The sequence below is a fragment of the Cetorhinus maximus genome, chromosome 29, assembly GCF_964194155.1.
Source record: "Cetorhinus maximus chromosome 29, sCetMax3.hap1.1, whole genome shotgun sequence".
Lineage (NCBI taxonomy): Eukaryota > Metazoa > Chordata > Chondrichthyes > Lamniformes > Cetorhinidae > Cetorhinus > Cetorhinus maximus.
The window spans coordinates 22,417,755-22,445,569 of NC_135907.1; the positions used below are offsets into that span (position 1 = coordinate 22,417,755).

Here is a 27,815-nt window from a genome sequence, read left to right on the forward strand (position 1 = left end):
CTTCCCCATGATTCTCAGGCGGGCGTAAGAGATCTCGCAGCTGCCCTTTTAAAGAAGTGTAGGCATCTCGGGCCAATATTTATCCCTCAACCAACATCACCCAAACGGCTTATCCGGTCATCACGTTTGCTGTTTCTGGGGGTCTCGCTGTGGGGTAAACTTTTCCAGCATTTCCAACGTGACCCAACAGCAGTGACTGCAGTTCAAAAGCTACTTTACTGGCTGGACAGGGAGGTTGTGAAAGGCGCTACAGAAATGCAAGTCTTTTCCTATTTTTAAAAGGTGCTCCACCAATCTGAGCTGCTTCCACTGAGAATATTCCTGAAATCAGGGAGATGTTACAAAAGTCAAATAAAAAACAAAAATAAACCCCCTCCCCCCCTCTCCATCCCCCTCCCTCCCTCCCTCCCTCCCTTGGAGATGGAATTAGGCTGAGGAAAGAGGCTAGGCCTGAAGAGCTGGGTAGCTCGCTGCTGATTGGTCAGGCCAACCGCCCGCCTCCCTAAAGGCTCGAATGCTATTGGAGGACTGGGCTGCCAGTCAGGTGACGCAGGGGGCGCTGTTGAAGATGGCGGACAGGCCGGGTGAGGAGGGGAATCCAGCGGAGACGCTCCAAGCGGGACCCGATACAGTGTATCCAGAGCGGGAAACATTGTATCCAGAGCGGGAAACATTGTATCCAGAGGGAGTGGAGTTGAAACAATGTATCCGGGGTCCGAACTCCGAGACAGAGACTGGGGGACGGGGCCCAGGCTGGCTCCAGGGACGGAGCCTCTGGGCAAGGTCACCCTGAGCGGGCAGGAGGCTCATCCTGGGGATAGTGAGTGAGAGACTGAGGGGGGAGGAATGGGCCAGAGGGAGTGAACTGGGGCGAGGAATGGGTCAGAGGGAGTGAACTGGGGGGAGGAATGGGTCAGAGGGAGTGAACTGGGGGGAGGAATGGGTCAGAGGGAGTGAACTGGGGGGAGGAATGGGTCAGAGGGAGTGAACTGGGGGGAGGAATGGGTCAGAGGGAGTGAATTGGGGGGAGGAATGGGCCAGAGGGAGTGAATTGGGGGGGAGGAATGGGCCAGAGAGAGAGGGGTTGGGGGGGGTGGTTATGAGCCAGAGAGAGAGGGGTTGAGGGGTGGGGGGGGGTGGGGGTTATGAGCCAGAGAGAGAGAGGTTGGGGGCGGGGGGTGGGGGTTATGAGCCAGAGAGAGAGGGGTTGGGGCCGGGGGGTGGGGGTTATGAGCCAGAGAGAGAGGGTTTGGGGTGGGTGGGGGTTATGAGCCAGAGAGAGGAGCTGGGACTGTGGTATAGAGTGAGCTGGTGGAGCATTCTTCCAGAGAGAAGGGAAATGGGTCTGTTAGGGGTCAGAGTGAGCCAGAGGGATCTGAACTGCAGCGAGAAGGGCTGAGAGCTGGTTACTTTGGGGTTCAAAGTGAATCTGGGGAAGAGTTGAACCCAGAGAGGAGTTGTGAGCCGGTCTATTGGGGTTCGGAGTCAGGATATAGTCTATCCCAGAGGGAGAGTGAGGGACTGAGCTTGTCCCGTTGGTGGTGATCCAGGGTGTAGTCTAACTTATCTAAGGAAGGTATGAGCTGCTGCTCTGTTGGGGATCCGAATGTTGGTAGAATCTTAACCAGATGTAAGAAACAGCAATCATACTTTTTTTAAAGAAGGGCAGATGCACTCATAAGGAATGTAGAACACACAGTGTGAACACCAACTTGGAAAAGGGATTAATCTGATTTGTGGGTCCTGGAATGATTGTGGGGATAATGTATATAACGTTGGCTTGGTAGTAAAGTTCAAACGAAAAGGACCCCAGTTATAATTGGGCATTCAAATATTTGCTTCAGGCATTGGTACTGAGAGGGTTAATGTATTTTCTGGTGTAGGAAGAAAGCTGGTGAGATTAATTGTTCAGGAGATGTTAGGTGGGTGGGTTAAGGTGGCTCTGGGTGGGACAGAATTTTAGGATTGGTTATAGAAGGGGGTTGGGGCTGATGGTTTGAGTGTGGTTTTGGATGGAGTTACATTTGGACAAGTGTGTCAGCCTGGGTTATCTTTTAAGTCTCTGGAGTGGAGCTTGCACCCAGAAATCTTTTTGATTTTTGGGTAGGAATGCCAGCCAGCTGAGCCAAGCTGACTCTTGTGTTTCCTCCACTGCACAGGCTGCGATGGTTTAAGAAGGTGACTGGCCACCACCACCTCGAGGGTAACGAGGGATGGCCAGTCAACGCTAGCCTTGCCCATGACGGCTACCGTGATTCCCGTGAATGAATAATTGAGAAGAAAGTTGTAACTTCGATTATTTTCTGGTGATTTACAACCTCCGTTCCCCCCCCGCCCCCCCCCCCACCCCCCCCTCACTCCTCCCCGGCCACGTGTTGACCTCTTGTTTCTTTCTGTGCTGACAGTTCCAGTTATGGAGAAGCGGCTGATGGATGTGAAACTGGGGGAGCTGTCCCGATGGATCACTGCGCGAGACTTCACTCCCAACGGCATCCTAGGGGCTTTGCGTCGAGGTGAGAGTGCCATCCTACCCCATCTGCAAATAACTCCGCAGCGAATTCCAACGGGAAAACAGGAACACTTTGTTGTTTCCTTTTTAATCAGGCTACGAGTTTGTTAACCTTTTCCCTGAACAATGCATTGTTTACCATAAGGGCTTGTGATTGAATTGATGTGAGGGTGTAGGACTACCTCATTTTGGCTCGTTCAGATTGGAGCTTGTTGAAGGCAGGAACAGAATGGTTCTTCAGTGAATGCGTGTGTCTGTATGTATGTGTGTGTTTGTGGGTGCTCGCGCGCCTGTCCGCCTGTTTGTGGGTGCTCGCGCGCCTGTCCGCCTGTTTGTGGGTGCTCGCGCGCCTGTCCGCCTGTTTGTGGGTGCTCGCGCGCCTGTCCGCCTGTTTGTGGGTGCTCGCGCGCCTGTCCGCCTGTTTGTGGGTGCTCGCGCGCCTGTCCGCGGGTGCTCGCGCGCCTGTCCGCGGGTGCTCGCGCGCCTGTCCGCGGGTGCTCGCGCGCCTGTCCGTGGGTGCTCGCGCGCCTGTCCGTGGGTGCTCGCGCGCCTGTCCGTGGGTGCTCGCGCGCCTGTCCGTGGGTGCTCGCGCGCCTGTCCGTGGGTGCTCGCGCGCCTGTCCGTGGGTGCTCGCGCGCCTGTCCGTGGGTGCTCGCGCGCCTGTCCGTGGGTGCTCGCGCGCCTGTCCGTGGGTGCTCGCGCGCCTGTCCGTGGGTGCTCGCGCGCCTGTCCGTGGGTGCTCGCGCGCCTGTCCGTGGGTGCTCGCGCGCCTGTTTGTGGGTGCTCGTGCATCACATGATCTGTGCTGAGGGCAGCTGTAGGGTGGTAGGTGGTGTCTCTATCCTGGTTTAAGGGGGAAGAAAAGGTATGGGGAAACTAAACGGAGAAAACAACAAATATTCCTGCCCTTTAATGTTATCCATTTGACCCCTGAGTGGGAGCGCCCTTGTGGCCCTGGTTCATTCCTGATGCCCCTCAGGGTCGGACAGACACTTGCCTAACATCTGGAGAGGAGAATGGGGCCAGTTACCACTGGAATGCGAGGAGCCCTTGGGGGAAAGATGGCAAAAGGAGCTAATTGTACAATAGTTTAGTTGCTTGGTGCAGTTTTTTTTTTACACAGACTTTGTAATACAATTAAACAGCGAGTGACAACCCCGGAATTTTCACTGATTTTAAAACTCTGCGAAGTCATGCCCTCATATGGATGAGTTAGTAATGACTGTGTTTTAACCTGTGCCCATGCTATCTTTATCCCCCTCTCTAGGCCATAACCGGTATTACAACAAGTACATTAACGTAAAGCGAGGTGGGATTGGTGGTGTCGCCATGGTGCTGGCTGGTTACGTTCTCATCAGTTACATCTGGGACTATGATCACCTAAGTAAGTGGAGGCTTCCAGTAGCGAATGCAGTGTAAATTCAGACTCTTAACTACTTAGCGAGCCGTTCAAGCTATCGGGGCAACTAGGGGATGGGCAATTAATGCCAGCCTTGCCAGTGACACCCACACCCCAAAAATTTCTTTCCTTCACAATCGTTACCTGAGAAATATTTTGGGCTCCTTGCCAAGTAACACCATGGGAGCACCTTCACCACGTTGCCTGCAGTGGTTCAAAAATATGGCTCATCGCCACCTTCTCAAGGGCAACTAAGGAATCGGCAAAAGAATGCTGGCCTTGCCAGTGGTACCCACGTACCAATCATCTGGATTGCTGGGATAACTGAAGGTCCACTACCACCACCTTTGGTAGTTAGAGCTGGATAATGTTTGCCTTGCCAACATCCCTTTGAAATTGATTACACTCATTTTCGTATCCATGTTATGTGCAGCCCCCCCCCCCAACTTTGGGTGGGGTGAATATTAATAAGCCTTACAAAAGTCGCAATGATGGCCGTTGCTCTGAAATCCACTTTGCGAAGGACCCCTAATTACTCTGAATTAACCCCATTTACACGGGCAGCCAGTGTAAGGCATCCAGGAGCTGTGCAGAATGAAGTGTGAACGGCATCATGCAGGAACCTTTTATTAAACTTGAGGCAGTTGCACAGTATGTGCGAAGGAACTCTTGAGTGTTCAAGTCCCACTCCAGAAGCTTTGAGCACACAATCCAGACCGATACTCCCAGTGCAGTCCTGAGAGAGTGCTGCACTGTCAGAGGTGCCGTCTTTTGGATGAGGGGTTAAACCAAAGTCCCACGGGTGGATGTAAAGGATCCCACGGCACTATTTCAAAAGAGCAGGGGAGATCTCCCCAGTGCGAGTGTCAATATTTATCCCTCCAATCACCATAATTAAAAACATGATCTGGTCATTATCACTGCCATTGATGGGAGCTTGCTGAGTTCAAATTTGCTGATGTTTCTCTACAGTCGTCATTATGCTTCAAACAAAAAGCACTTCACTGACTAAAAAGCATTTTGGGATGTACTAAGGTCATGAAAGGCGCTATAGAAATGCTTCTGTAAGACTTGGTACTGATGCACAATTCATATAAGTCAGCAGCTTTCAATGATCAATTGTTATCCACTTTCCTTTTGACCTGTTTATCATTTTTTCCCCCCCCCCACCCCCACTTCCCCTCAGAGCACGAGCGTTGGAGAAAATATCACTGAACTGCTGCTGGATTCCAGATCGTTCCGCTCGCTGTATTTATGGAACTTTAAAGAAACGAGTGTTTGAGTTAGAATCATGGAAAATAAAATTAGGACCAGTGTCAATCTCATTGTGTGTTTATTTTTTGGCTTCTCGGTGGTGGGACTGAATATTCCCATGTTTAGGTAGATTATGAACTGGACACAGTATTTACAGCACAGAAACTGACCGTTCAGCCCAACAGGCCCAGACTGGTGTTTATCCCCCAGTTAATGCCATGATAGTGCTATTGTTTCAACCCTGACAACATAATAAAGATTCCCTCCCTCTTCTTCAGCCCTCTTATCCCAGCCTCAACAAAATAGCTTGTAGAAAAACCGCTCTCGTGGTCTCTCCAGTTTTTAGCGGGATCCTTGTCCATTGGGAAGTCTGAAGCCGAAATATTCCAACTGAGTTTGTGACTCACTGGGGAGCTCACTGAATTTGCATCCTGCAGCTAATTAACTTGCAGAGAGAAAGCCCTCATTTCCCCCAGTTATGCCTAGCAAACTATACTTGGGCAGCTTTGGTTATCAAATTGGTGCTTGGATCCAAGTGGAGAGGGCATGTTAATGGTGGGTTGATTATCTTGTTAAGATACACAGGTGATGGGTGTTGTTTGAGTGAGGACTGGAATGCTCGAGGCTCTTTGCGACCAATAGGTGCCACAGGGGCTGGAGTGCATTATCAGCGCCCCCCACCCCCCCTACCAAAAAAATGTTATTTTAATTTAATTTTTAATAAGTGTGTTGATTATTTTTTTGTTTCTGGTTGGTGCCCCTTTCAGGGTTTTTCAATTTGTCAATTAGTTAATTTGTTTTATTGGTGTACTCGAGAATAAAGAGACTCAGTTGGAACACTGTGGTCGATGGCAGAGATGTGTAATGCTGCATCCTGTGAATAAACCCACTGTCAAGGAAAAGATCTGTGTTTTGTACTTCACCCTCTGCCTTGGATCCATTTAACAGGCGTATGGTGTTGGGGGTGTTATTGCCATTGAAATAAGAAACATTCACAAGGATAGGGTCTCTGCTTTTTGCTCTCGTCTCCCTTACCAACCACTAAAGTCCAAATTAATAATGAAACAAAAAAAGAATCATATTGATGTTTGTGTTGGCTACACACTCCAGTCTGGCCAGTGCCCACTGGCTGTGGGTGCCTCATTTGCACCAATGGACTCTGCATGGTCCCTCAACAGGGACATAGCCACAATAGAGAGGCAGGTAACCAGAGCTGATAGTCTCCTTGATTGCTCTCTGCCTGGGCCTGTAGCTAACCATCTTTAGCTAGGCTTAGCAGCAGTCTGACACGGACGTCCTCTGACCTACCCACTTCCCTTCTCTGGTCAGAGTAACCAAAGAATTCCAGAGGTGAGAGTGACTGTCCTTGACAGCAAGACTTCCACTGAGTGTGGCATTAAGGAGCCCTAGTAAATTTGAAGTCACTGGGAATCAGGGAAAATTCTCCACTGGTTAGAGTCGTTCCTAGTACAAAGGAAGATGGTTGTGGTTGTTGGTGATCATCCATCTCGGCCCCCAGGACAATCGCTGCAGGAGTTCCTCAGGGCATTATCCTAGGCCCAACCACCTTCAGCTGCTTCAATGACCTTTTGTCCATCATAAGGTCAGAAGTGAGGATGTTCACTGATGATTTCACAACGTTCAGCACCATTTACAACTCATAATGAAGTAGGCCATGTCTGCATACAGCAAGACCTGGACAACGTTAAAGTTCAACCTGATAAGTGGAAAGTAACATTTGTGCCCACTGTGCCGGGCAATGACCATCCCTAACAAGCAATCCAACCATCTCCCCTTGCCATTCAATGGCATTACTATCACTGAATCTGCCACTATCAACATCCTGAGGGTTGCCATTGACCAGAAACTGAATTGGGCTAGCCATATAAATACTATGCCTACAAGAGCAGGTCAGAGGCTGGGAATCCTGTGGTGAGTAACTCACCTCCTGACTCCCAAAGCCTGTCCATCCACAGGCAACAGTCAGGAATGTGATGCCAGAATGTGATAGCTTTTTATTTGAAAGGTGAAGGGAAGAACAAGGATCTCTTTGTACCAGGTAAATGAGACTGTTCCAGAGGTATTAGAGGCAAACACACACACACATCTGTTCAAGGAATGCACTGGGAAGAGTGTCCTACAGTCAGTTCTTGTTGAAAATAACAAGACTGACATCACAAGACAGCAACGAGGGAGCGGTGGAGAGATCAGAACCAGCGCGAGTTGGGGGAAGCTTCAAAAACATCAGCACAAAGGTGAGAGCTGATTGGTGAATAGTGGGTAAGTGTTTTTCTCCAGTTTAAAATAGATACAGCTAAGGAAAGGTAAGGGGTCTAATTTTTAAAGCACATAAATTAACTTTTTTTTACTGTATTTAACTTAAAGTAAGGGTTTTCTTTTTCAACTAGAAGCATGGCAGGGCAGCTCAGTCCCGTGTTATGTACCGCCTGCAACATGTGGGAAGTCCTAGGCACTCCTTGCGCTCTGACCGACCACGTGTGCAGGAAGTGCCACCAGCTGCAGCAACTTGAGCTCCGAGTTTTGGAGCTTGAGAGGCAGCTGGAGGCACTGAGGTGCATCCGTGAGGCTGAGGGTTTCGTGGATAGCACGTTTTTAGATGTGGTCACCTCAGAGCTTACGGAAGTGCAGACAGAGAGGGAATGGGTGACCATCAGTCAGAAGAAAGGTGTCAGACAGGTAGTCATGAAATCCCCAGGGTGCATCTCGCTCGAGAACCGTTTCTCTGTGTTGGAAAACGGTGAGTGACGGTTCCTCTGGGGAGTGCAGCCACACTCATGGCACTGTGAATGGCTCAGCTGCACAGAGGGGAGGAAAAAGAGGGGAAGAACAATAGTGGTGGGAGACTCGATAGTAAGGGGAACAGACAGGCGTTACTGCGGCTGTAGACGTGACTCCAGGATAGTTAATTGCCTCCCTGGTGCCAGGGTCAAGGATGTCACTGAATGGCTGCAGAGCATTCTAAAGGGGGAGGGCAAATGGACAGAGATCGTGGTAGATATTGGTATCAACGACATAGGTAGAAAGAGGGATGAGGTCGTGGAAGCAGAGTTTAGGGAGCTAGGAAACAGATTAAAAAACAGGATCTCAAAGGTAGTAAACTTTGGATTACTTCCAGTGCCACGCGCTAGTGAGTATAGAAATAGGAGGTTAGTCCAGATGAATGCGTGGCTGGAGAGATGGTGCAGGAGGGAAGGCTTTAGATTTCTCGGACATTAGGGCCTGTACAAGGCAGACGGGTTGCACCTGAACCAGAATGGGACCAACATCCTTGTGGGGAGGTTTGCTAGTGCTTTTGGGGAGGGTTTAAACTAATTTGGCAGGGGGGTGGGATCCTGAGAGGAGGTTCAACAGGGGGAGATGCACAGCCAAAATTAGAAGACAGAGCAAGTGAGTCTGGAAGGCATAGAAATTATAGGCTAGTTAAGGCACAAGGGAGTTTGGCAAAGTTGGATAGTATTTATTTTAATGCAAGGAGTCTGACAAATAAGGCAGATGAGTTGAGGGCACAAATTAACACATGGAAGTATGATGTCATTGCTGTCACAGAGACATGGTTGAGAGAGGGGCAGGATTGGCAGCTCAGTATTCCAGGACATATGGTTTTCAGGCGAGACAGAGGAGGAGGTAAAAGAGGAGGGGGTATTGCAGTATTGATCAAGGAATCAATTACAGCAGTAAGGAGGGATGACATCTTAGAAGGCTCCTCAAATGAAGCCATCTGGGTAGAACTGAAAAACAAAAAAGGAGCAATCACATTGCTGGGAGCGTTCTATAGGCCCCCAAACAGTCAGAGAGAAATAGAAGAGCAGATATGTAGGCAAATTTCAGAGAAGTGTAAAAATAATAGGGTAGTAATAGTGGGGGATTTCAACTTCTCCAACATTAACTGGGTTAGTCATAGTGTGATAGGTTTAGAGAGAGCGGAACTATTAAAATGCATCCAGGAGAGCTTTTTAAGCCAGTATGTAGAAAGTCCTACAAGAGAGGGGGAGGTCCTGGACTTAATTTTAGGGAATGAAGCTGGGCAAGTGGTAGAGGTATCAGTGGGGGAGTAATTTGCAGATTGTGATCATAACTCAGTTAGATTCAAGGTTGTTATGGAAAAGGACAAGGTTAGGCCAGAAATCAGAGTTCTAAATTGGGGAAGCTGATTTTAATAGGTGCAGCAGGCGGTAAAGAAGGCAAATGGTATGTTGGCCTTCAAAGCCAGAGGATTCGAGTACAGGAACAGGGATGTCTTGCTGCAATTGTACAGGGCCTTGGTGAGACCACACCTGGAATATTGTGTGCAGTTTTGGTCTCCTTATCTGAGGAAGGATGTTCTTGCTATAGAGGGAGTGCAGCGAAGGTTTACCCGACTGATTCCTGGGATGGTGGGACTGACATATGAGGAGAGATTGAGTTGATTAGGATTATATTCACTGGAGTTCAGAAGAATGAGGGGGGGATCTCACAGAAACCTATAAAATTTTAACAGGACTAGACAGGGTAGATGCAGGAAGGATATTCCCGATGGTGGGGGAGTCCAGAACCAGGGTTCAGAGGATATGGGGTAGACCATTGAGATGAGGAGAAATTTCTTCCCCCAGAGAGTGGTGAGCCTGTGGCATTCACTACCACAGAAAGTACTTGAGTCCAAAACATTGTATGTTTTCAAGAAGAAGGAGTTAGATATAGCTCTTGGGGTGAAAGGGATCAAAGGGTATGGGGAGAAAGCGGGAGCAGGCTATTGAGTTGGATGATCAGCCATGATCATAATGAATGACGGAGCAGGCTTGAAGGGCTGAATGGCCTACTCATGCTGCTTGTTTTTATGTTTCTATGTAATATCAGATATGATTTGGCCAGAGTGGACTGGGAGCAGCTACTTTTAGGTAAACCTGTGTCAGAGCAGTGGGACTCATTCAAGAATGAAATAGGGAGAGTACAGGGCCAACATATTCCAGTAAAGACAAAAGGGTGGGACCAACAAATCAAGGGAACCCTGGATGTCGAGGATTATACAGGATTGGATAAAGAGAAAAAGGGAGGCTTATGGCAGATACCAAGGGCTCAAAACAGTGGAAGCCCAAGAGGACTATAGAATGTGTAGGGGGGAACATAAAAAGGAAACTAGGAGAGCAATAAGGGGGCATGAGAAAACATTGGCAGGGAAAATAAAGGAAAATCCACAGTTATTTTACAAGTACATTAAGAGTAAGAGGATAACTGGGGAAAGAGTAGGGCCCATTAAGGATCATATTGGTAATTTGTGTGTGGAACTGGAAGATTTGGTAGGGTTCTAAATGAATACTTTGTATCAGTGTTTACAAGCGAGATGGACGATGTGGGTATGGAAATCAGGCAGAAGGACTGTGATATAATTAAAGAAATTAGCATAGAAAGGGAGGAGGTTCTAAGTGGTCTGGCAGGCTTAAAAGTAGGTAAATCTCCAGACCCGGATGAAATGTATCCCAGGCTGTTGAGTGAGGCAAGGGAGGAGATAGCAGGGGCGCTGGCAATAATTTTCAATACCTCTCTGGCCACAGCAGAGGTGCTAGAGGACTGGAGGACAGCCAATGTGGTACCGTTATTCAAGAAGGGATAAACCAGGGAACTACAGGCCAGTCAGTCTAACCTCAGTGGTGGTGAAACTATTGGAAGCAATTCTGAGGGACAGAGTTAATCTATACTTGGAGAGGCAGGGATTAATCAAGGACAGTCAGCATGGTTTTGTCAAGGGGAGGTCTCGTCTGACCAATTTGATTGAATTTTTTGAAGAGGTGACCAGGTGTGTAGATGAGAGCAATGCTTTTGACATAGGCTACTTGGACTTCAGCAAGGCTTTTGATAAGATCCCGCATGGGAGACTGATAATGAAAGTAAGGGCCCATGGGATCCAGAAATAGGGGTCACAGTCTGAGGATACAGGGTAGACCATTTAGGACTGAGATGGGGAGAAATTTCTTCACCCAGAGAGTGATGAGCCTGTGGAATTCGCCATCACGGAAAGTAGTTGAGGCCAAAACATTGAATGTTTTCAAGAAGGAGTTAGATATAGCTCTTGGGGCGAAAGGGATCAAAGGGATATGGGGAGAAAGCGGGAGCAGGCTATTGAGTTGGATGATCAGCCATGATCATAATGAATGGTGGAGCAGGCTCGAAGGGCCGAATGGCCTACTCCTGCTCCTAGTTTCTATGTTTCTATGTAAGGCAATTTGGCAAATTGGATCCAGAATTGGTTGAGTGGCAGGAAGCGGAGGGTAATGGTCAAGGATTGTTTTTGTGACTGGATGCTTGTATCCAGTGGGGTTCCACAGGGATCAGTGTTGGGTCCCTTGCTGTTTATGGTATATATAAACAATTTAGACCTGAATGTAGGAGGGTTGATCAGTAAGTTCGCGGATGACACGAAAATTGGTGGGGTGGTAAATAGTGAGGAGGGTAGCCTTAGATTACAAGAGGATATAGACAGGCTGGTCAGATGGGCTGATCAGTGGCAAATGGAATTTAATCCGGATAAGTATGAGGTGATGCACTTGGGCAGGACAAACAAGGCACGGGAATACACAATGAATGGTAGGACCTTGGGAAGTACGGAGGATCAGAGGGACCTTGGTGTGCATGTCCACCGGTCCCTTAAGGTAGTGGGACAGGTAGATAAGGTGGTTAAGAAGGCATATGGGATACTTGCCTTTATTAGCCGAGGCATAGAACATAAGAGCAGGGAGGTTATGCTGGAACTGTATAAAACGCTGGTTAGGCCAGAGCTAGATTATTGCGTGCAGTTCTGGAATCCGCATTATAGGAAGGATGTGATTGCATTAGAAAGAGTGCAGAGGAGATTTGCCAGGATGTTGCCTGGGCTGGAGAGTTTTAGTTAGGAGGAGAGATTGGATAGACTGGGGTTATTTTCCTTGGAGCAGAGGAGATTGTGGGGGGACATGATTGAGGTGTATAAAATTATGAGGGGTATAGATAGGTTAGACAGGAAGGAACTTTTCCCCTTGGTGGGGAAATACTAGGGAGCATAGATTTAAAATAAGGGGCAGAAAGTTTAGAGGGGATGTGGGGATGAATTTTTTCACCCAGAGGGTGGTGGGAATCTGGAACTCTCTGCCTGAAAGGGTGGTAGAGGCAGAAACCCTCATAACATTTAAGAAGTATTTGGATGTGCACTTGCGATGCCATGGCATACAAGGCTATGGGCCTAGTGCTGGAAAATGGGATTAGAATAGTTAGGTGCTTGTTTGACCGGCACAGACTCGATGGGCTGAAGGGCCTTTTTCTGTGCTGTATGACTCTATGACTATGATTAATTGTCCTCAGAAGTGCCCAACAAGCTGTCTCAAATTCATTTTCAAAAATAAAACCAGCCAGCACCTCACCACTTACTTGGGATGTGTGTAGCTCTAACAGCACTGAAAAAGCTTGACACATTCAGGTAGTTCTTTGATCACCATCACGTCCACCAGTTTAAACATTAATTTTTTTTTTATTCATTCACAGGATGTGGGCATCACTTTCTTGGCCAGCATTTACTGCCCCATCTCTAATTGCCCTTGTTCAGGGGGCATTTTTAGAGTCAACCACATTGCTGTGGGTCTGGCCAGGTGAGGATAGCAGATTTCCTTCCCTAAAGGGCATGAGTGAACCAGATGGGTTTTTACAACAATCAACAATGGTTTCATGGTCGGCATTAGACTTTTAATTCCAGATATTTATTGAATTCAAATTCCACCATCTGCCATAGTGGGATTTGAACCCTGGTCCCCAGAGAATTAACTCTGGATTACCAGTCCAGTGACAATACCACTACACCACCACCTTGACCAGAGAGGCACAGTGGCTGCAGTACATAACATGTACAAGAGGCACTGCAGCAACTCATCAAGGATCCTTTCAAAAATCCACAATCTCTACCACCTAGAAGAACAAGGGTAGCAGATGCACATGAACATCACCACTCCCAAGTCACACACTATCCTGACAATGGAGCTTTAGTGCCGTTCCTTCACTGTCACTGGGTCAAAGTGCTGGGATTCCCTCTTAAACAGCACTGTGGGCGTGCACCTATACCATGTGGACTGCAGTGATTCAAGAAGGCAGCACACCATCTTCTCAAGGGCAATTAGGAATGGACAATAATACTGGCTTTGCCAGCAATGGCCACATCCCAGAAATGAAAAAAAAAATGCTTTGATCTTAAATTTTTCACATTCATGTTTAAATTCCCTCATGGCCTTATCCTTCCCCATCTCTGTAACCTGCTCCTGCTCTAGTTGTCCTTGAGAATGTAGTACTGAGCTGCCTTTTTGAACTGCTGCAGTCTGTGTGGCACCAGCTGGTTTTATTTTTGATAATAAATTCGATACAGCTTCATGGCTTGTTGGGCACTTCCGAGGACAATTAAGTCTCACACACACACACACCATTTACAACACCTATAATTATAACTGTCCAAAACCCTCTAGTACAGTCTCATTTACCTGGTATGAAGTGATCTTTGTACTCCCCTTGACCCCCAAAAGAACAAAAAGTCATCCACAACTGTTTCAGAGCCAGAAACTCTGACAGTTAAAAATCCACCAACTTAATCGCCATATCCCCTGCTTTTTTCCCATCGGTTTCATCTCAGCCAATTATACCTGCAGCTCCTTGCAAACCTTTGTGCTGAAGTACCCTGGTTGGAACAAAAACAAAAACAGCTGGAACAACTCAGCAGGTCTGACAGCATCTGCGGAGAGGAGCACAGTTAACGTTTCGAGTCCGTACGACTCTTCATACGGACTCGAAACGTCAACTGCATCCCTCTCTGCAGATGCTGTCAAACCTGCTGAGTTTTTCCAGCTGTTTTTTTGCTTTTGTTTCAGATTTCCAGCATCCGCAGTATTTGATTGGCTGCTGTTTCCAAAGGGCAGGCAAATAGGGATTAGGTGCACATGATTGGACCATCTTAAATGCCAGTTATGTGTCAGCTGATGGCTATAGTGCTGATATAAGGGCTGGTTGTAGCAATTTCCTGTTAGGAAGCTGGTTATAGCTGTTAACTGAGAGGCAATACAAGCAAGAAGCAATGAAGTCTGTGAGTATTAAACCAACATTGGGTGGAGAGTAGCTGGGCTGTAGTTTGATGCTTGAGTTGAAATTGTCTCAGTGTTCTATTATTAGTTGATTTAAAGCTGGGTGATATATATTTCTCATTAGGGCCTTTAACCTGCATGTGAAGCCTTTGGGTATTTTTTTAAAGTCAGTTGTACAAAGGAGAGTCAATTTAAAGCAGTTTTTTGTCCTTGCCTGAGGATTTGCATGGTTAGGAGGGTGTAGTGGACAGTGGGATAAAAATTGAGTTTGGGAGGAGTGAAGTGGCTGTGTCATGAGGTAATAATGCTATAAGAGTGAAGCTGCAATTTAATTTTAATTTTGAGCCTATACCCTAAATTGGGGCTCATGGGTCTTGGGAGTATTTGAGGTCACCAGGGGCCCAAGGATCTATCAGCAGGTCAATTTATCTCATAAATTGAGACAAAATCTTAAATGAAGGGATTTGGTATAAAAATGAGTTTCCATGTTAACCAATTGACAGTTGGTTTATAAACCTCATCAGTTTGTTATTTAACCTCTAATAGGTCAAGACTCTTTACAAAAACTATTACTGCATTTTCAAATGCAGTGAAAGAACTGTTTAAAATCCTACCTTTTGTGACCATGTTGCTATGCATCTCTAAAAGGTTCTGATGACATCTGCTGGAGAGCTTTTATTTTTGCACTTTAGTGGCTTCAGAACATCTGCTAATGAAGTACTCTTTAAGCATAGTAGATAAAAACAAAAAGCTACTGCGGATGCTGGAAATCCAAAACAAAAACAGAATTACCTGGAAAAGCTCAGCAGGTCTGAGTTCTGTTGAAGGGTCATGTTGGACTCGAAACGTCAACTCTTTTCTTCTCCACCGATGCTGCCAGACCTGCTGAGTTTTTCCAGGTAATTCTGTTTTTGTCTTGAAGCATAGTAACTGTTTTAATATAGGAAATGGGGTGCTCAATTTGTAAGCATGGCAGGCTTACACATACAGACAGCAATGAGTTAATGACCAGATAAGCTGTTTTAGTAATATTCTCCAGATATTGAGACCACCCCCCACCCCACCTACTGCCCTCCTTCAAAATAGTTTGAATGTGGAAGACCCCATGACTCTGGGAGGGCAGACAGACCTCTGTTTAACATCTGATATTGCAGCATTGACACAGGGGCTTGTAATCCTGATCTATGGTTTCACATCCCACTTGAGAAACACAACAACCTTTTGTCTGAGTGACCCTGACAGCTGACCTGGTGTTGCAGACTTGGCAATTTCCAGGAGCTGTTGGGGCAGTTTTGGGACAAAGCAGGATTTTTGTGTATAGTAAATAGAGATTTTGCCCAGTCTATGTTGGGAAGAGGTTTTAGCCCTCCACCTTTTAGGAGAGGAAATCATGATCCATAATAGCTTGATCATGAGGGAGTATCAGTTTGTTCAAGAGGTGGATGCTCCCCCTGTATCCTCGCTTTAATATCTGACACCGGCCCCCTACTAATCATCCTCTATTGTTACTGCTGGCTGGAAATTGGGTGGTTCTGAACCTTTGATATTCATTCATGATTGGTCATTTCATTGTCCAATTCCATTGCAGGTGGAAATTATGGCCAAGAGATCTGTCTTTTCACAAGTTTCAGAATCTGGTACCTAATACTAAATGTAAAATTGCTTGCTACTGCTACCATCATTACACTTCAGCTGTTTCTCTACAGCTGATTGCAAATGATGGCTGGTAAGAGTATTTTTTTATTATTGGAATGGCTTTTTGTTCACTGGAAGATCCTTTTACAATGTTTGAATGAGAAAACATCAGCTTTTGTGAAATGATCTGTGGATGCAGTAGATAATCCATGTTCTACAATGGCTTGGCAAAAAATCTGTAACCTCTGACCTAAAGCCTGCTGAGCTGAGCTGGGCTGAATACGCCTGATGTGAGGGATTGTCTGATCCCAATGCAAGTTAACAGGTGTGGTGTGTTTTTTGGCATTTAATCTGATTCTTGATGCCCTCAAAACAGATGAGACATCCAAAAGTCTGTTTTATCTTTAAAACTGGGTAGAAATGGCACCTTTTTTTTTAATGTTGTCACTTGCTAGGATGTCCCTTTCCCCAACATGACTGAAAGATGGGTATGATCTAAAAGGGAAATGTTAAACTAGCTGCTCTGGTCCCGATCTTGCCTCATCTTATAGGATTGACACTAAGAGTGGGACAGAGGGTTATTGATACAATGCTTTCTGTGTGCTGCTGGGAGACGAGATGGTCCCCAATGTCTGATCCCTTGGAGTGGTTATAACTTGCCTGATTAGGGCAGCAGAGGCTCTGCTTTCAGCACCAGAAGGGATGATGAGGAGTCAATAAGAGACACTTTCCTTCCCTGCCCTCCCACCACCACCACCCGAATAGCGAGTGAATGCAGATTGAAGTTGATCAGCTGTGTGCTTTCCCCGATTGTAAGCCTTCTAGAAGTGAGAGTATTGAACTGACATCTTCGTATTCAGCTGGTGTGGGAATGGGATTGCCATGGTTTTGAGGTTAAAGTCAAATTTGGGTGGATTATTGCCTAAATCTGAGACTAGTTATCCAGAGGGGGGAGTGCTCCGTTTCTGAGGTGAATCCAAGAAAATTTTCATTAACCTTCCTGCAGGTCAAAATATTTTCCTTTTCAGTTAAATCTAATTTTGTGCTTTTTCTTGGTGAGCCATCCAAATAATTTGGTGGGTAAGACATCTCACCCCTGTGGTCTTCCTACAGGTGCTTGGCTACTTCATTTCAAATTCGCTGTGCAAACTTTCTAGAAAACTGTTTTAATCTCCATTTGATTATTCAACGGAAACTGGGCACTTCTGCATTCTGCATCTATGGCAATGAAGCTCTTGTGAAACGCACTCCTGAAGTTGGGGCTTAAATATAGCATGACGCTTACTTTTGCATACAAACAAAACCCAAATTCTAAGAACTTGGTTGGTAGGGGCATGGGGAGAAATTCTGGCAGATCCAGAGTTTAAAACTACATGGCACAATGACTGTGTACAGAACAGATGATACTTAACTGGTGATTCTATTTTAGTTTCCTGCTTCCACCCACTTATGTCTTTGAAAAATATATTGCTATCTTTAGAGTTCATTACTTTCGATTAACATTAATGATGCCTTTTAAGTTTGTTGTTTTTGCTGTCCAGGTTTCAACCCATTCCTAGGGTCTCCTGAAACTCCTTGGACATGTTGTCATTGCCAGGTGTTTGGGTGCAAGTATGCTTTATACTCAGCTGAGCCATCCAGACACTAGGAAATAAAGATCCTGAAGGGACGTAAGATCTAGGAGCTGGAGAAGGCCATTCAGGCCCTCTAGCCCGCTCTGCCATTCATTTGGACCATGGCTGACTTTCCCTTTCAAAACCATTTTCCTACAGTATCCCATAACCCTTGATTTCTTTACTATCTAGGAATCTATCCAATTGTCTTGAACACAATGACAGATTCCACAGACCTCTGGGGTAGAGAATTCCAAAGATTCACAGCCCTGCGTGAAGCAATTCCTCCTTGTCTCAGATGGCCTAATCCTTATTCTGATAGCAGCATTGGTTTTGCTCTGGTCACTTGCACCCAAAACTATTTCCTTTGGGATCAAAGTGCTTTTGGAATTGGGTTTAACCCATCCTGCTCACCAGTTTAAACATTTCTTAAGCTTGAGTATGCCTTCAAGATGACCTACCAAGACTAAATGGTTTGTTGGGTTTTCAATGACTTCTTTGGGTCTATTGTATAAATCAGGTGACTAGGTTTGACTCTGCTGGAAGGTGTGAGTTCCAGCATTTGCTGCATGTTCACATTTCTTCTACCCACCTGTTCTATGGGGTTTAATTTCCAGTAGATATTAAAGTGGGGAAAGCCTAGGGGAGAGTGCTTCTCCCCTGTCCACCCCCTCCCCTAACCTCCCCGTTTGTATTTAAACCATGCTCCCAATATATTTGTGCCATTGGTGCTCTTGTCTCAACATTTGGTTTTCCTGTCCCAATAGGTTTTGGAAATGTTTGATGTTGACATGAAAGTTGGTGACACTGTCAAAGTCAAAATTTTTATTGACCCAGATGCAGAAAGGTAAGAGTTAATTCAAGTGCTTTTTAAATGTTCTTATCTATGCTGTTTTGACTTCCACAGCCTCTATCTCTGAACTCCTCTAGCCCTACAGCATTCAAGAACTCTCTTCCTTGAACTTGGCCTTCTGTACATTTTCAACCTTCACCAATGATGTTTGGGCCTTGGAATTCTCTTCCTAAATCTGTCTGTCTTTAAAAAATGCTTTGCCTTTTTTAAACCGCTTTGTCCCTTAACTAAGCTTTTCATCAGTTGTTGTAATATCATTGAATTGCTGTCCAATTTTTGCCTTGTGGACCTATGCGACTTTTTTTTTTTGGAATGTTTGTTTAAATGCTGGCTCCATTGACTGAAAGTGTGTAGCTTAATGGTACAGTCCAAAAATCCCAGTTGGTTAAGGAACAGAAATTCTCTGAAGAACTCCCAATGTAGCTAAAAGGGAGCTAACAGTTCTTGGACTTGGTTATGATGCTACTGCAGTTGTACAAGCATCTGAGACTTGCTATGTGAGTTCACCCAAGATTCACCTGGGGTGGTGGAGGCCAGGGTAGGAAAAGTATATCTGAGGAATTCCTCCCTAGCATTAACTGATCCCTTTGAGAGAAATCTTCAGCAATTCTGGGAATATTTCATGTTAGATTCTTATTTTAGTAGGATCTAGTAGTATGCTGGGCACTAAACTACTCCAAATGGGAGTTGATGTACAATGACCAGTCATTCGTGCATAATGACTGGGATTAAGGCCTCCATATTCGTAGTTGATTGTAAAGTGGTTCTTGCTTATGTGGCCAGTATTTGTTTTTGAATTATAAGACTGACTTTTTTTAATATTGATTTCACTACCCCCCTGCCCCAGCCTTTAGAGTGCTGTAGTTGTGAAGTATAAAATAAAGTTTTCATGATTTCTTATGGTTGAAAGATGACATTTCTCTTCCATCTAGTCAATATTGATTCTCCCAATAGGTAAGCTATTGGTCAGGAGTGCGCTTTCAGTGCAGTGTTGCTGAACCAATAATCCAAATATCATGAGTTTGCATCCCACCATGGCAGTTTTGAGGAAATTTTAAAGGCCGATACCAGTAAGTGACCAAGCTGTTCTAACAATGCAGCTGTCTTTATTGCTAGGGGGTGGGTTGGAGAAGAGGAGGAAGGAAAATTTCCTGTTGGTTTAGCTATAATTCTGTTCCAACCCACTCTTAACTGTTCTCTGAAATGGCTGCAAGACACTATCATGGACTGCTGAAGGTGGACAATAAACCAACCTTTGCCCATATTGAGTGAAACTAGCAATATTTTATCTTTTGCAAGATTTTGAACTGTGTGGCACTTGGAGCCTGAGCACTCTTCTCTCTTTTGCAGGTTTGCAATTAGCCTGGGAAGAGACAACTCTGAGTTGGCGTTGCATTTTAACCCTAGGTTTGATGACGATCAAGATGGTCAAGTGATTGTCTTTAACAATAAAGAAGATGGTGAGTGGTGCACCGAGCAGAGAGAGGACACCTTCACCTTTGAGAAGGGAGAATGCTTTAAGGTGAGCATGGAGGCTGTGATCTAATACATAATTCCCTGCATCCTCCAGGGTGGGTTGGCCTTCCCTGTCTGGATCTGGTGGTACTAAACTTGGTTTACTTCCTGTTTTAAGCCATGATTGTTACATTAGTTCCTCTTTCCTCCAGAGTGAAGTAAGACCCTCCTAGGCTAAGGAGGAAAACTTTTTTGAGTTTATAGGCTCAAGGGAGTAGCTTATTCCTGTTTGATATCCATGTCTGACTGTTACTGGTCAGCAATATTCCTGAATGAAGTTAGGATATGAATCATTTGCTGACCAGGACCCTAGTTTGGCTGTCCTAGCTCCTTGTGGCTGTAGAACCCCCTCCCAGGAGGAGTGTAGAGTGTTACCTTCAGTCTGTTCTCCTTGTTGCAAATTGCTCCCCCAGCTCCTCACCGTTTGTGAAAATCTGACACGTTAATTGTACAGTGTAGCTGTCACAATATGGCAGGTTAATGATTTGTCCTTGAGCAATACCTGACCACTATCTGCAAGAGGTTGGTTTCATTGCCAAAAAAATGCTTGAATGATGAGGTGACCTGTTGGCAAATTCAAAAGCAAGGTTTCCCTTGAATCTACAAGTTTTTGACAGGAAATTGACTTGATCTTTAAGATTGAGTTGAATTATTAGTCTGTGGGTGGGTGGTGCATGGGTCTGTCCAGAACAAGGGGGGAAAAACCCAAATGTTAGAGTTAGGCCATTCAGGGGTGATGTCAGGAGGCACTTCAGAGTGGAAATCAAACACTCTTCTGTCACCTCCACAATCCAGCTCGTATGCTGCCACTGTTCAATTTGTGTCCATCAAGTCTGTACTGCCACTTGTGTTCTGGCATATTGCCCATAAAGAAACTGGACTGTTCTTAAACCCAGGACATCCCTTTGAATTATTGAGTAGCCTGACATGTAGAGGCAGTGCTGCAGTTTAAACCTACTGGCTCACTGCTCATTTTAACCCTTAGCCTAACCTACTGTGGGCTATTGATGCCAGCCAGCTGCAATAAAATATTTCCTTCCTTGACAAAGGATTGTCTGTTTTTCCCCTACCTCCCAAATGTCGTCATCAGGCTGAGACAAGGGACCAATTTACACTGTCAAGTGTAGGGATGACATGGGAGAGAAATTGAATTGGCATTTATCAAATTTAATAGTTTAAACCATGTCTGAACTATATTAGGCCTTGTCTTGAAGTTGGATAACATCTGCCTCATTCCTATGAACGCCTTTTTTACTGCTTCACCTATCTAATTCCTGTTTTATGCTTAGTGAGACTGACTGTCTCGGATGTTATCCACTGGCTTGTTACCCAAGCTTTAGTTCAAGTCTTGTTGAAGCAGCTACTGCTTGGATCTGTGTCTCAGTTGTAACTTGACCATTAACCTGTGGCACTGGTTTAAAACCTGATTTTTTTTTTTTTAAATTGTAATTTTTAAATTGGGAGTGTTCTGGAAAATCTTGCATCAAAACCTTGAAGCCAATCATTGCTTCTGGTTTAAGGGAACACTGGAGAAACTTGCCATTGTATCGTTGTGTGAAGGGTTACAGCACAGAAGGGAGTCTTTCACCCTGTCACTTGTGCCAGCTCTCAATAGGAGCAATTTACTTTGTCACTCATCCCAACTTCTCCCTGTAACCCTGCACTTTCTTCCTTTTCAGATATTCCAATTGCCTCATGATGCCTTTATCAAACTCAGGCAGTGGTTGAATGCCCTCTGAACTAGGGTAATTAAGGATGCCCAATAAATGCTGGCCTAGCCAGTGGTGCCCAAGAGCCAGTAGAGAAGAAATTTCCAGATCCTAACCACTCACTAAATATTTCATTGCTTTGTTTGCCAGCTGCTTTAAATCCAAGCCCTCTTGTTCTCATCCTTCCACAAATGGGAACAGTTTCCCCCTATTTATCCTGTCCAGACCCCTCTGATTTTGAATGCCTATTACTAAGCTTCAAAGAAAACAGTCCTAACTTCTCTGATCTATGTAACTGAATTGTCTTAATTCCTGAACCATTCTAGTGAATCCTCTCTCTCTCTCTCTCCCTCTCTCTCTCTCTCTCTCTCTCTCCAATACCTTGACACATCTCCTAAAAATGTTGCTCCTAGAACTGGATGTAATATTCTAGTTGAGGCTGAACCGGTGTTCTATAAAGATTTAACACCACTTCCTTAGTTTTATACTCTGGCCCTATTAATAAAGTCTCTTAACTTGTTAAAGCTGAGGGGTGATCTTGAGTGTTGTATAAGATGATTGTGTAGAACTAGAAAATTACCTCCATTGGATTGACTAAGACCTGGGAACATGGGTGTAAACTAATAAAATAAACTATCTCCATATGTGGAATCCTTTATATCTTCTGCTTTTCTTAAAATAACAAGTTGAATGTAATGGACTAAGGTTTTCTTGGATAATTTTTAAATTGAAAAACTCAGCAGGTCTGGCAGCATCTGCGGAGAGGAACACAGTTAACGTTTTGAGTCTGTATGACTCTTCAACAGAACTAAGGAAAAATAGAAAAGAGGTGAAATATAAGCTGGTTTAAGGGGGTGGGTGGGACAGGTAGAGCTGGATAGAGGGCCAGTGATAAGTGGAGATAGCCAAAAGGAAAAAGAGGTGTTGAAGGTGGTGCTATTATCTAAGGAATGTGCTAATTAAGGGTAGAAAGCAGGACGAGCAAGGTACAGATAGCCCTAGTGGGGGTGGGGTGAAGGAATCAAAATAGGCTAAAAGGTAGAGGTAAAACAATGGATGGAAATGCATTTAAAAATAATGGAAATAGGTGGGAAAAGAGAAATCTATATAAATTATTGGAGAAAAAAAACTGCAGAAGATGCAACACCTGCCCCTTTACTTCCCCTCTCCTCACCGTCCAAGGACCCAAACACTCCTTTCAAGTGAAGCAGCATTTCACTTGCACTTCCCTCAATTTAGTCTACTGCATTCGCTGCTTCCAATGTGGTTTCCTCTACATTGGAGAGACCAAACGCAGACTGGGTGACCGCTTTGCAGAACACCTTCGGTCTGTCTGCAAGCATTACCCAGACCTCCCTGTTGCTTGCCATTTCAACACTCCACCCTGCTCTCATGCCCACATGTCCGTCCTTGGCCTGCTGCATTGTTCCAGTGAAGCTCAACGCAAACTGGAGGAACAGCACCTCATCTTCCGACTAGGCACTTTACAGCCTTCCGGACTGAATATTGAGTTCAACAATTTCAGATCATGAACACTCTCCTCCATCCCCACCCCCTTTCTGATATCCCCGCCCCCCCTTTTTTTCTAATAATTTATATAGATTTTTCTTTTCCCACCTATTTCCATTATTTTTAAATGTATTTCCATCCATTGTTTTATCTCTGCCTTTTAGCCTTTTTCGATCCCTTCACCCCACCCCACCCCCACTAGGACTATCTGTACCTTGCTCGTCCTGCTTTCTACCCTTAATTAGCACATTCCTTAGATAATATCACCACCTTCAACACCTCTTTGTCCTTTTGGTTATCTCCACCTATCACTGTCCCTCTATCCAGCTCTACTTGTCCCACCCCCCCCCCCCTTAAACCAGTTTATATTTCACCTCTTTTCTATTTTTACTTAGTTCTGTTGAAGGGTCATTCGGACTTGAAACGTTAACTGTGTTCCTCTCCGCAGATGCTGCCAGACCTGCTGAGTTTTTCCAGGTATTTTTATTTTCGTTTTGGATTTCCAGCATCTGCAGTTTTTTTGCTTTTATTTTTGCTTTTAATTTTAAGTTGAGCCAATTGGTGGTCCTGCCACTGCCATATCGATCTTGGGTAGGTACACCCTCTGAAGTGGTGTGGCCTTTCTCAAGGGAAGTGTGGGAACCTTCATTGGTAAGGTCCATCATGGAGGGTCATGTTTCACTGTACCCAGTGGAATCTGCAATAAGTGTTATTCCTTTTGTACAGTGAAGTCTTGAGATTAATCAAAGCAATGTTCAAGCTGGTTATTTGAAGTGAGCAACTCTGATCAAGTGCCTTTTTAAAAATTTGCAGGAGGGACGGGGTGGGTGTGGGGTGGTGAGGAGGGACATGCAGGAGGGGAGGAACCTTAATGCTAAAACACATTGAGGGTTCAAAGTCCTCGATGAACAAGTTTCACAATTGAGGCAAAAGTGAAAAATACTCGAGATGCTGGAAATCACAACCAAATGCTGGAAAAACTCAGCAGGTCAGGCAGCCTCTGTGGAGAGAGAAACAGTTTAACATTTCGGGTCTATGACCTTTCTTCAGAGCTGAGGCCTTGGTGGTTGAAATGGGACAGGGTGAAGCCAGTCTGGACATTGGAGAGGGAGGAGATGAGATGTTTGTAACCCTTTGTTTTTCAAATCCCGCCCTCCTGCCCTTGCCGCCCCCTAACTCTAACCTTCTCTAGTCTGGACTTGTACATTTTTTTCCTTCCTCCACCACCATTGTTTGTCTTCAGGTGTTTAGTCTCTGGAATTTACTCCTTAAATCTCTTCATATATTTGGCCCTCTTGACTTTGTTTGCTTTTGGTTACCTGTACTAAATCTTTCTTCCATAGAAATAGGAGCAGGAATCAGGTGCTATGGTCTTGAACCTGCTCTGCCATTCGATGCAATCATGACTGATCATCTGCCTTGACTCCAATGTTTCCTGCCCCCTCAGGTTTCACCAAAATTAAAAATGTGTTGATCAGTTTTGAATCTACTGAATGTTGCAACATCCACAGCCCCTCTAGGATAAGAGAATTCCCAAAATGTGTAGCAACCCTCTGAAGAAATTTCTACTTGCCTTAGTCCTAAACAATCAGCCCCTTGTACTGAAGTGCTGTCTTGTGTTCAAGATTTCCCAACCAGTGGGAAAGGGCATCGATGGTGTTTAATGCTCCTGTGAAGCCAGTTGGGATGTTTTAATATTTAAGTGGTAGGGTGAAAAAGCTGCTGCGTAAACTATGTAACCATGCAACTGGCCATATTGGGAGCATTGTCATTGACCATTTGGCTTTTGCACTGGCTGGTATCGATTCAGTGCTCCCCATAAGGATTCAAATAATATTTATTCTGTTTAATGCTGTGGGTGCCACACTAGGTGGCAGCCTTTTCTAACATTTAGCTGTGGTGCTTGACTTATAGCCATACAGTGCTCTCTTTAAGGTGAGCTCTTGTTTCAATCTAAATGGCATGTCTTGTATCTGTGACCCTTTACAGCAGCATTAAAACCAGCCCCCACTGTACACTGTTGCAGGAGATTAAGAAAAGTGAGATTGGACTGAGGAAATGCTGCTTCTGCACGGCCAACCTCAGCAGTATAAATCTGGAACTGATAAGATCTAGATGTGAATGGTGTTCAACTTGTGGTGCTGAAGTGACTAGCAAGATCTAGAAACAATGGGGTTGACTAAAGGGGCTCATCTCAGACATGCCCAATAGAATCATTGGCTTTGAGCCAATCAGTCCATGCCAGCTCTCCACCTGGCCCTTGTCTATTCTCTTGTAAGAAAGCTATCTCTTTAATGTTTAAGAAATTGCCTGAAATATTCTAATTTCTTTTTTCTGCTATCTTGATTTCCAACATGAACCCTTTATTGTAATCTCTCTCTTGTGGAACACTTCACTATCTTTGCCTTCCAACCCTACCAACCACAGAACTGTAGCCGATTATTGAAATTGGGCCTCCAAAGCTTTTCCCTTTTCCAGTCACTCTCTTTCCTCAGTCAATTAATAATTCTGCTTCATATCTGGATCCATTGATCTCTCCAGAAGGTGCTTCTGAGCTTGATGGTAGAGCAGAGCCTGATAATTGAACCATCAGCATCAACTGTCACCTAAAGCTTAAGTTAGCAATTCCTGCAGTTGTGTCGATGTGGCCAGTGAGGTTTCTCTGCTTAGATATTTTACTGGTCTAAAAACACCAGATACATGTTTGTTGTGCACATTGTGTATACAACGTCTTCCTTTAGTTGGTGTGACTTCTGCATTGATGCAGATTTATAATACTACATCCTCTGATCTAGGCTCCTCCAATCCTAGCCTCTTGTGCATCCCTTTTTTTGTATCTCACTGTTAGTGGCTGTGCCTTCAGTTGCCTTGGCCATCAGCTGTAAATCGTTTTTTTAAAAAGCCAAGCATTAAGCTTTATCTAAATGCCTCATGGCTGTGCCAAATTTTGTTAACACTCCTATGAAGCACTCTGGGGTATTTTAAACTGCAATGATGGCGCTATATACACGTAATGTTGAAATCTGATCTGGGTTTTTGAGGATGCCTGCAGTCGCTTTAGTGAAAGTGGCACATGCTTGTTATGCTAAATGTTGGATGGGATTTGGGAGAAACTTCACTGAGTGGTGAGAATGTGGAACTTGCTACCACAGGAAGTGGTTGAGGTGAATAGTATCAATACACTTAACAGGAAGCTAGGGAGACAGGAATATGCTGATAAGGTAAGATTAGCCTTGTGCTGTAAATTCTGTCAACTTTCCCCTTTTTTTTTTTGTCTTGACAGTTTTCCATCACGTTCCTTGGGGTGAAGTTTGAGATAAAGTTGCCTGACAATGTTATGGAGTTCCCTAACCGGTCTTCCATGGATACGATAACCTTCCTCGCTGTGCAGGGGGATGTTAGAGTGAAGTCCTTGAAATTTGATTATTGACATTCACCACTTGATTGAGGAATGGGTCTTCACGGAAAAGAATACTACCTGTTGGTTGGGGCAGGGGGTAGAGGTGGGAAAGGTTTTTCAACTCCACTATTTTCTAAACTACATTCCTGAACTACTTTCAACTGCCATTTTCACATTTCCCAAATGGGAAGAGGTATGTCAAACTTTCCTCCTCTTTCCCCCTTGGATATGGGGCTAAGAGGATCTGCCTTTAATGCTCTTACTCAACCCTTCCTATCCTATTTGTATATACATTGGCACCAAGGCCTGGATATAACCATGCCTCAAATATGGCCAATTCAGCTCCCTATAGAGAAGTCATTTGAGACTTTACTAGTCCTGAGAAAAATAGCTAGGCTCTTATCTCCATAATCTCCCTTCAAACTGAACTGCATTGACACTGCAGGGACAAGTATTTACAAGAACTGATCCAGTGCGAATGCTAAAGATTAGCCCCTTGTTCTCTATTAAACTGATCCCTGATTTTGTCTGGCAAACCTGATCTAGGCCCATGCAACTGCCTTCTTAGGGAGAGAGGACCGTTCCCAAAGATCAACTAATGTCTTGAAGTGAGGGGTTGTCATGGTGTCCATTAGCTGAGCAATATTTGCCCAAGAACATCTGGCAGTTAAACAGTTCACCTTAACTGAAGGCAGACTAACCATGAGGTGCACTAGTTAATGGGTTTCCACTGGCACAAACTAGTCTATGAATGAACTTGTGCCATTAAACCTTTCCCATTTTGGTGTTGGTGCACTGGTTCATTTCACTGTTCAGATGGCATTTTAATTTGGTCTTGTGAAAGCTTCAATCCTGGATGAATGGATTAATCACTAAAGAGCTGAAATCAAATAGTAAATCAACTTGTGATCTATTAAATAAAGTTTACTTTGTGTTGCATTGACTGATTCACTGCATTTTTTTTGCCATGGTGGGCTTTCATTGCATTCTAACCAGGGCCTAGTCTCATGACTGACATTGAGCACCATTAGATTGTCAGGTTAATGTTCCCTAGATTGGAGTGAATCTCCTTCTTTTATGTCCATTAAACACATTGATTCACAGATGGCTGTTTCATCACCTGATTTAACCAAACACTAACACTTGCAGCAGCAGAATCCACCCTTTGGATCTAAACACATTACTTGGGGTTTCTATTGCAGAATCAGACCTTGGATCATGCCAAAATTTAACATCTAAATGGCATCAACCTCAAATTGCAGATTTTACTTAATTGGTTAGGTCACTTGAGAAGAATTTACTACAAGTGAAGGACAAGCTGGTGGATTAGTGTAAT

The 27,815-nt window shown here is 44.9% G+C and overlaps 2 protein-coding genes across 2 annotated transcripts; both read left to right on the plus strand.

Annotated features, from left to right (window-relative positions):
- Positions 1 to 490: 490 nt before the first annotated feature.
- LOC144669389 (ATP synthase F(0) complex subunit f, mitochondrial-like) lies at positions 491 to 5,233 on the plus strand. The gene is made up of 4 exons (XM_078531784.1): positions 491 to 584; positions 2,406 to 2,513; positions 3,777 to 3,893; positions 5,095 to 5,233. Exons 1-4 carry the CDS (start codon positions 515 to 517, stop codon positions 5,121 to 5,123), a joined length of 324 nt encoding a protein of 107 aa, XP_078387910.1. The 5' UTR covers positions 491 to 514; the 3' UTR covers positions 5,124 to 5,233.
- Positions 5,234 to 14,142: 8,909 nt separating this feature from the next.
- Positions 14,143 to 27,417, plus strand: LOC144669390 (16 kDa beta-galactoside-binding lectin-like). Its single transcript, XM_078531785.1, has 4 exons — positions 14,143 to 14,247; positions 18,261 to 18,340; positions 19,697 to 19,868; positions 26,363 to 27,417. Exons 1-4 carry the CDS (start codon positions 14,239 to 14,241, stop codon positions 26,507 to 26,509), a joined length of 408 nt encoding a protein of 135 aa, XP_078387911.1. The 5' UTR covers positions 14,143 to 14,238; the 3' UTR covers positions 26,510 to 27,417.
- Positions 27,418 to 27,815: the final 398 nt, after the last annotated feature.

Bases quoted from the DNA above. Each gene is read 5' to 3' on its own strand.
- LOC144669389 (XM_078531784.1), top strand. From the start codon at position 515: ATGCTATTGGAGGACTGGGCTGCCAGTCAGGTGACGCAGGGGGCGCTG. The intron at 585-2,405 runs GTGAGGAGGGGA...CTGTGCTGACAG, and splicing joins GAAGATGGCGGACAGGCCGG to TTCCAGTTATGGAGAAGCGG. The intron at 2,514-3,776 runs GTGAGAGTGCCA...CCCCCTCTCTAG, and splicing joins CCTAGGGGCTTTGCGTCGAG to GCCATAACCGGTATTACAAC.
- LOC144669390 (XM_078531785.1), top strand. The intron at 18,341-19,696 runs GTAAGAGTTAAT...TCTCTTTTGCAG, and splicing joins ATTGACCCAGATGCAGAAAG to GTTTGCAATTAGCCTGGGAA. The intron at 19,869-26,362 runs GTGAGCATGGAG...TTGTCTTGACAG, and splicing joins AGAAGGGAGAATGCTTTAAG to TTTTCCATCACGTTCCTTGG.